Source organism: Alexandromys fortis, unplaced genomic scaffold (genome assembly GCF_014885135.2).
Source record: "Alexandromys fortis isolate MF-2015 unplaced genomic scaffold, M_Fortis_MF-2015_v1.1 scaffold_21, whole genome shotgun sequence".
Classification (NCBI taxonomy): Eukaryota; Metazoa; Chordata; class Mammalia; order Rodentia; family Cricetidae; genus Alexandromys; species Alexandromys fortis.
The window spans coordinates 7,502,403-7,511,500 of NW_026067905.1; the positions used below are offsets into that span (position 1 = coordinate 7,502,403).

Sequence of the window (9,098 nt, forward strand, 5' to 3'; positions counted from 1 at the left end):
CTTAAAACCAGATCTGTTGCCCAGCCTGGGACACCGTGCTTCCTTCTGTAGCTGCTCAGATGCAAGATGCGGCCTGGACCTGGGGTCTCAGAGGGTTTCTGGCCAATAGGTATTGAAACTTTCTCTGGGCCTTTTGTCCATAGAAAGATTTTTCTCTGGCTGTGTCTTCTTCCTGCCTCCCCTGGCTCTCACTATCAGATACGGCCGGGTTAAACGCTTGCAGTCGCTTAGCCGTTGCCTTTCTCGACCTTACCGTTTACTAATAAAAACCAATTTTATAACTTGACATAAAACATGTAAAGAAAAAGCAAGAGCCTACAATAATTTGGCACCACCTGCACACTCTTTCTTGGTGACTTGTCTCGGGGAATGTGTTGATCAGTACGGCACAGGGAGTCTTGCAGCCCCTGTGTCACGCAGTATTGTCCCACGCGTGACTTTCGTAGGGCTACATTGCCACCGCCATGTGAATGTTCACAAGGTGCCCCTTAGACTAGATACCACCAAAACTATCTATAAAAGTCTCTAGTAGAAAAATATCTAATTGTTTTTTAGTTTCTTGTGTGTTTTTTTTTTTTTATAATACTACAAACCTTTTCCTTACACACAGTTTTCTCCATCCCCTGAGACTACATTACCACAAGTAGAATTACTGAGTCAGTACTTACTGAATCAAGTACTTACTTGATACATCCTAATGGTTACTTCGGGTCTTAAAGATGGCATATATTAATTTTCTGTTTAAAATCTCGTGGGGCTGAGAGCAACAGTCGTATACATAAGAACCGCACTGACTTCTGCGCATACATGTTACCTTCCCCGTTGTGTCGACCCTAGATTCAGACACACGTGAGAAGATCTGTTCCAGACTGCACTAGAACTGGAAGGCTGTGTAATAACAGGTACATGTCTGCCGAGGTCGTGTGATAGCGCACACATGCGTACTGAGGCAGTGTGGACCAGTGGGAAGGACGCTGGGTTTGAAATCTAATAACTTGATTAAGATTCTCTGTGTCTCCCTGGCTGTCAACACCATTTCCATCTCCATCTCTCTGAGACTCCGTTTGTTTCCTGAGTGTCTCTCATGTGCCAGGGAAGTTCTGGAGAGTTTCGGTACACCGTCTCTTCAGTTACGGCAACTCTGGTGGGCATGGGGCCATGGTGGACACTGGTCTCAGTCACTTTACACAAGGTCCATTTAAATGAGATGCAGACTCATATCTGTCCGAGTCCTGCGAGTGTATCGTTTAGATGAGATGCAGGCCCATGTCTGAGTCCCGCGAGTGTATCGTTTAAATGAGATGCAGACCCATGTCTGTCCGAGTCCTGTGAGTGTATCGTTTAGATGAGATGCAGACACATGTCTGTCCGAGTCAAACATGTACCATTTAAATGAGATGCAGACACACGTCTGTGTGAGTCCCACGAGTGTATCGTTTAAATGAGATGTAGAGCCATGTCTGCCTGAGTCCTGTGAGTGTATTGTTTAAATGAGATGCAGACCCATGTCTGTCCGAGTCCCACATGTACCATTTAAATGAGATGCAGACACATGTCTGTGTGAGTCCGCAAGTGTATCGTTTAAATGAGATGCGGACACATGTCCGTCCGAGTCCCACGAGTGTACCATACTGCCTTGTAATACCCCACCATTAACTGCACTTTTCATTAAGACAAAGCAATGGGATATTATCTGCAGAAAAGATTTCCATTCAGATAGATCTTGGCTCGTATTCCTGTCTATTTACCGTTGAGCAAGCTGAAACAAGTTACCTAACTCCCCTGAAGCTCAATGTCCTCACCTATAAAATCAGGATAAGTGGCAGTCACGGTGTGCGGGTAAAGTGGGGGATCAATGGGGAAACCTATGGGAGTACTTCCGGCACTGAAACACGAGAGTACTCCGTAAACGGCAGTTGTTTTAGCATCTCTGAGAACCGTGCTGATGTCATTAAGAGAACGCATTGCCTAGTGCATTAGATAAATAGTGAAGGATATTGGGTCACTTCTTGGAATCTGAGGTCGTGCAGCTCAAGTTTGAAATTCTGCTCCACCACCTACCAACTGAGTGACATTTTCAGTCACTTATCTCACGTAACAGTTATAATGCTGAGGGGGAAGAATGGGTTCCTAAGTAGATGGTTGTATGGAGGTGGAAGAAGAAACAGAGATGCCTAGAAGTTGGCACTTGATAACCCATTCTGCAATATTTTCAAACACGCTAAACACAAGAGGAGCAGGTTAGAGATGAGAAAGACACATTGTATTCTAAATATGTCGAGCATGTCATTTGGAAACTAGTTTAAAACCCTGTGTGAAGGCTATATTGGGAAATATTGATAATTTAAATTGTGATATTTCAACATAAGTGACAAGCTTTTTGTTTGTGCTTTTTTAGAACTTAGTTAAGCTACATGGATATTGAAGAATAATTAGAAAGGACTGGAGAAAATGATAGAACTAATATGGAAACAGATTCCTTCAGCCCCAAGGCCTAAGATCCTTGGGGATGTGTGTTCCATGGCTAAACACACAGTCCTTACCCTGTGTGAGGTCTCATGTGATGAGGTCCGCCCCCCCCCCCCCAGACCTCACTCAGCATGGGAGATGCCACTTCAACCCCATTCTCAAAGCCCTGGGGAGGAAAGTGGGGTTTCCGAGACCACAGTAAGCTCTTCAGTTTTCCACCATCTTCTGAGGCTTGAGCTCTCTGGGGCCGGGCTGTGCTGGGGTAAGGATGGAAAGCATTCCTTGGGGGACATCTTATTTAAGGCTTCAATTGCTGGGATAAAACACCATGGCCAAGAGCAACAGGGGCAGGAAAGGGTTTATTTCATCTTATACCTTATAGTCCTTCATCAAGGGAGATCAGCTAGGTACCAAGAAATAGGAGCTGATACAGAGGCCATGGAAGGTGCTGCTTACTGGCTTGCTCCCTATGGCTCAGCCTGCTTTCTTATAGAACAGCCACATCTCTGCAGCAACTGTAGGGCAGGGTTACTTCTGTAAGAGGCCTCAAGTTTTAGGAACACATGTTTTTGAATGCTCTGAAAAAATTCCTTCTGTTTTGGGTAGACTTTGCTCTTTTAAAGATAATATTATTCTAATGTGTCATGTCGGACAAACCTGGTTTTGATGTACCTTTACATGCAAGGAAACCAAAGTCAGGGAGATTCAAACGGCTTGTGCAAGAACACACAGAATGTCACTCATAACGTCACTTCCTAACTTCCAGAAGGCCAGTTCACATTTGTCCTGAGTTCTTGTCACTGGAAGCAACATTCCGGAGAAAGAGCTGTTCAAATGGTTCTGCCAGCTCTTGATTATCCTTAAGATGTGGTACCTGGCAACATCCGGGAATTTTACCATCATGTCTTTGTCTGCACCTAAATGTAGGAACTCTTTGTTATCTAAACACCCAAGTAGGGATGAATAGAGGTCACTTTGACTTCAGGAAATGCTCAATATAAAGAGTGGTGTTCTAAACCCGGCATGGGATACACACATAGAAACCCTGTCTCAAAAACAACAACAACAAAGGAGTGGTGTTCTAGGCTGTGAGATGGCTCAGCCTGTAAGAGCACTCGCTGTTCTTGCAGAAGATCTGGGTTCAGTTCCCAGCACCCATAGCAGCTCACAACTATCTGAAACATCCTATGCCCTCTCCTAGCCTCTGGGGTTTTCAGTATCAAAGCCCATACTTCATCATACATGGGCTAATGGGATGATGTTCCCAATACAGTGTTGACTCAGGCTGTGTTTTCTTGACCTTTTAAAGTCCCTAACTGTTCCTGCACTGATAACTATTCCTACTGGTATGTTTAGTTGCTCGTCACGTCTGTTGGGAAATCCCAATAGACAGCTCACATCCAAAATGTATACCTGCTGAGTTTTTGTTTTGTTTTATATTTTTGCATTGTTTGAAAAGAGGTTTACATGTAGCCCAGGTTGGCCGTGAATCCCAAATCCTCCTGTCTCTGTTTCTTAGCTGTTAGGCTTATGAAGCCTGGCTTCCCACCAAACTCTTGATCCCTTCATCAGCACTCCACATTCACAACCATGCCCTCCCCTAATTTGTCCCTCACTCACCAGGAACAGTGCCCATTGTCCATTTACCAGGACAAAAGTATTGACGACACCTGCACCCTCTTTTTCTCAAGCATTACTCACCATCAATTTCTTCCTCTCTACCCTCAAAACGCAACCACTTATTGCCTCCAATTTGCTGTCCCTAGTTTGTTCCAAGCTCGTCTGAGCTGCCAATAGTCTCCTAACCAGTCTCCCCGCTTCTTTCTCTGCTTGCTCCCCACAATCTACTCTTTATCTGAAATCCTTTAAAATGGCAATAAGATATGATAATTTCTTTACTCAAAATACCCCAGAACTATCTCATTCTTCAAAGGAATGTATATGCACGCCTGATATGATCGTTCAATACAACTCCATGCCTATCCTCGCACTCGCTCACTAACAGCAAGCACATGGGCTTCCTTTCTGCTGCTGAGACATGCCAAGGATGCTCCTGTCTGTTTGTTTCTCCTCCACCCAGAGACTGTACGTTTGCCTGGCTCACATCCCTACATCTCCCAGGTCCTGGCACCGGCAGTAGGGTTTTCCCATCACCATGCCATGGGCAACAGCATCATTCTGTGCCATCTCCCGGAGACTACGTAGACCTCAGGGAACCGGGGTCTGGTTTTGCTCACCGCTGTATCCCGAGCACATAGAAGAGTTCAGGGAATGCTGGAGGGATGGAGTGGGCTGTTGGATGGGTGATAATCAGCGCCCAAGGAGGACTGCACCTCACACGAAGTAGCAGCAACTTGGGAACAGGAAGAACAAGATGAAATCTGGATCTGCTTTTCTAATGCTTTCCAGTCCACGGTGGAGGCGTGCTCATCCGGGGTTATGAAAAGATGACCTATGAGCATAATGAAACTGGACCGTGGTGATTTTTTGGCTCTGTGCATATTCTGTACATACACTGTACACACATTATCAAATCACACTTTCATCATATTTTCATAACGGATGAGTTTTATGATGGGTAAATGACGCCTCAATAGAATGAGAGAAAGAAAAATTTAGGAAAGGTGGGAGAGAAGGGAAAGATTGAAAAGAAGAAATCAGAATTAGAATATGCTCAGACCTGGTTTTGGATATTTTGTTGGGCAGGGAGGGTTCTCTAAGGAACAGAACTGACAGAATGAATTAACTTATATCTATATATTGGTAAGGGATTGAGTGGAGTGGTTCTCAGGCCGTGGTCTGAATAATCCAACAAAGGCTGTCTCCTGACAGAAAGACCATGAATCGAGGATTGTTCAGTCCGTGAGACTGGAGGCCTCAGCAGTCCCTGTCTGGTGCTGGAGTCCCAGGGAGTCCTGGAGAGTGGCTGAGCTTCAGTCTGTGTTAAATCCTGAAGAAGTCGGTTCCGCCGCCAGCACAGGAATGGCTCCGGATGGGTGAGCTTGGCTGTGAGAGCGAAGGCAGGAGGCTAGAAAGGCACAGGCTGGCTCTCCCAGTGCTTTGATTGGGCTGCCGCCAGAAGGAGTGGCCCAGATTTAGGGTGGGTCTTCTGACCCCTCTGCGATCTCAAGTCATCCAGCCAAGAGAAATCCCTCACAGGTGTGGCGGCTGCTTGGTTTTAGTTAATGTAGTCAAGTTGACTACCAAGATTAGCCAGCGCAGATACCGCCCCCGCACTCCTGGTCCGAAATCCATTAGCAATGGCGGTGTCTCACAGCTGGGTACATTGCGGAGCCATAACACTGCTTTCCCATTTGTTTCTGGTAACAGGCCTAAATGTGACGGTGAACGCGACGTTCATGTACTCGGACGGTCTAATCCACAAGTCAGGGGACTGCCGGAGCAGCACCTGTGAAGGCCTTGACCTGCTCAGGGAAATCACGGTATGTACCCTCGGCTCATGGGTAGGCCATGCATTCTAAGTTTCTGGGGATCGCCGTGTGAAATGCAGGCATGTGTACACAAAGCATCTCCTGCCTCGGCAGCGGTCCAGCCGCTGTATGATCTGATGCCGGGGTACCCTGACTTTATACCACAGAGTTCCCGAGGGATGGGGTTCTCCTGGAACGTACTATGTGTACACCGTGGTATGAAGGGAACTGCTATTTTAAGTTAATTTTAAAAGCTTTAACTTTTTCAAAAAAAATTTTTTTTATTGATTTTTATTGAGCTCTACATTTTTCTCTGATCCCCTCCATGCCTCTGCCCTCCTCCCTTCAATCCTCCCCTAAGGTCCTTATGCTCCCAATTTACTCAGGAGATCTTGTCTTTTTCTACTTTCTACTTCCCGTGTAGATTAGATCTATGTAAGTCTCTCTTAGGGTCCTCATTGTTGTCTAGGTTCTCTGGATTGTGGTTTGTAGGCTGGCTTTCTTTGCTTTATGTTTAAAAACTACCTATGAGTGAGTACATGTGATAATTGTCTTTCTGTGTCTGGGTTACCTCACACAAAATAATGTTTTCTAGATCCATCCATTTTCCTGCAAAATTCAAGATGTCATTATTTTTTCCTGCTGTGTAGTACTCCATTGTGTAAATGTACCACATTTTCCATATCCATTCTTTGATCAAGGGGCATTTAGGTTGTTTCCAGGTTCTGGCTATGACAAGCAAAGCTGCTATGAACATAGTTGAGCACATGTCCTTGTGGCACAATTGAGCATCCTTTGGATATATGCCCCAAAGTGGTATTAATGGGTCTTGAGGAAGGTTGTTTTCCTAATTTTCTAGAAATCGCTACACTGACATCTAAAGGGGTTGTACTAGCTTGCATTCCCACCAGCAATGTAGAAGTGTTCCCTTTTCCCCACAACCTCTCCAGCATAAGTTGTCATCAGTGTTTTTGATTTTGGCCATTCTTTCAGGTTTAAGATGGAATCTCAGAGTTGTTTTGATTTGCATTTCTCTGATGACTAAGGATGTTGAACATTTCCTTAAGTGTCTTTCAGCCATTTTAGATTCCTCTGTTGAGAGTTCTCTCTTTAGGTCTGTACTCCATTTTTTTTTAATTGGATTATGTGTTATTTCGATGATTAATTTCTTGGGTTCTTTGTATATTTTGGAGATTAGACCTCTGTCTGATGTGGGGTTAGTGAAGATCTTTTCCCATTCTGTAGGCTGCCATTTTGTCTTATTGACCGTGTCCTTTGCTTTACAGAAAATTTTTCAGTTTGAGGAGGTCCTATTTATTAATTGTTTCTCTCAGTGTCTGTGCTGCTAGGGTTATATTTAGGAAGTGCTCTTCTGTGCCAATGCGTTCAAGTGTACTTCCCACTTTCTCTTCTATAAGGTTCAGTGTGGCTGGCTTTATGTTGAAGTCTTTGATCCATTCGGAATTCATCTACATGTTGATATCCAGTTATGCCAGCACCACTTCTTAAATATGCTTTCTTTTTTTCCCTTGATACTTTTTTTGCTTCTTTGTCAAAAATCAGGTGTCTGAAGATGTGTGGATTGATATCCGGGTCTTCTATTGGGATCCATTGGTCCTCCTGTCTGTTCTTATGCCAATACCAGGCTATTTTCAGTACTGTAGCTCTGTAGTAGAGTTTGAAGTCAGGGATTGTGATGCCTTCAGAAGCTCTTTTATTGTACAGGATTGTTTTGGCTATCTTGGTTTTTTTTTGCTTTTCCAAATGAAGTTGAGTACCGTTCTTTCGAGGTCTTTGAAAAATTTTGCTGGAATTTTGATGGACATTGTGTTGAATCTGTAAAAGTTTTAAAATTTTATCTCTTTAAAGATTTATTATTTTAGATATATGTTTAAAAATTTTGTTATTGTATATGACTTTAATATCCTACTCTAACTAGTAGACTTCCTGAGGGGAGAAAAAAACAAACAGCGCCAGGCAGTGGTGGCACACACCTTTGATCCCAGCACTCAGAAGGCAGAAACGGGTGGGTCTCTGTGAGTTTGAGGCCATCCTGATCTACAAAGAAAGTTCCAGGACAGTCAGAGCTGTTACACAGAGAAACTCTATCTCACACAAACAAACAAACAAACAAACAGGAAAACTTCACAGTTAAATGATTCAATAGTTTAATTGGGCCTAAGACACATATAGAGAGCATCATTCCACAGCAATACTGTAGAGTGTCTTCTCTTCTCAGCAACCCATGGAATATTCTCTAAAACAGGTAACATCTTAGGTCACAAAGCAAGTCTCAGCAAATACAGGAAACCTAAAAATGGCTTCTTGTGTTCTATTTGAACACAATGGAATATGACTAGAAGCCTACAGCAAGAGAAACCACAGGAAATTGACAGGTGACGGAGATCAAACAATACGTTACTGTGTAACAAATGGGTTATTGAAGACATTAAAAAGAAACCTGTTTAACATCCCTAGAACCAAATGAAAATTAAAATGCAACCTACCAAAGTCTGGGGTACAATGAACACATTCCTAGGAGGGAAACTCATAACTGTGAGTCCTTACATTAGAACGTCAGCTAGATGACATGAAAAACCTAGTGACATAACTCAGCAAAGAGTGGACAGGAGTAACTAAGATCAGAACTCACATTAATTAAACAGAAATGGGAAAACTATAGGAATCTATTAAACAAAAAGCTAATTCTTTGAAAAGGCAAAACAACCAACAAAGTCTTACCCAAACTAGCTGAGAGGGAGCTGAACCAAGTTAATAAAATCAGAGGTAAATAGAGACATCACAACACATATTAAAGAAACCCAGAAAGATGTAGGACGTACCTGGAAAATTAGTTTCATGAACTGGAAAATCTAGAAGCTTTAGGTAAATTTCTAGATGTATATGGCCTACAAAGTGAGACAAAGATGAGACAAACAATTTAAACAGCTCTGATGTGGGAGTGTCATATATCAATCTGTTGATTTCATTGGTTAAGTTATAATAAACCAACTGCTTGGCCTCAGCTTGGAACATAGATGGGAGGAGTAAACAGAATAGAATTCTGGGCGGAAGAGGAAGTGAGGTCAGACTCTGCTCTGCTTCCGGGGACAGACCCGACAGCTCTGCTGGAGCAGAGACGCCATGCTCAGCTCTCCCAGGCAACTCCAACCCACGATGGACTTAGGCTAGAATCTT

The 9,098-nt window shown here is 43.5% G+C and overlaps 1 protein-coding gene across 1 annotated transcript in view; it reads left to right on the top strand.

Moving 5' to 3' along the window:
* Gucy2c (guanylate cyclase 2C) overlaps positions 1-9,098 on the top strand; it is an 86,844-nt gene that overhangs the window by 724 nt on the left and 77,022 nt on the right. Inside the window, exon 2 of the mRNA XM_050135190.1 lies at positions 5,800-5,912. Within this exon, the coding sequence (XP_049991147.1) occupies positions 5,800-5,912 (113 nt within the window). The remainder of the gene's footprint in view (positions 1-5,799; positions 5,913-9,098) is intronic.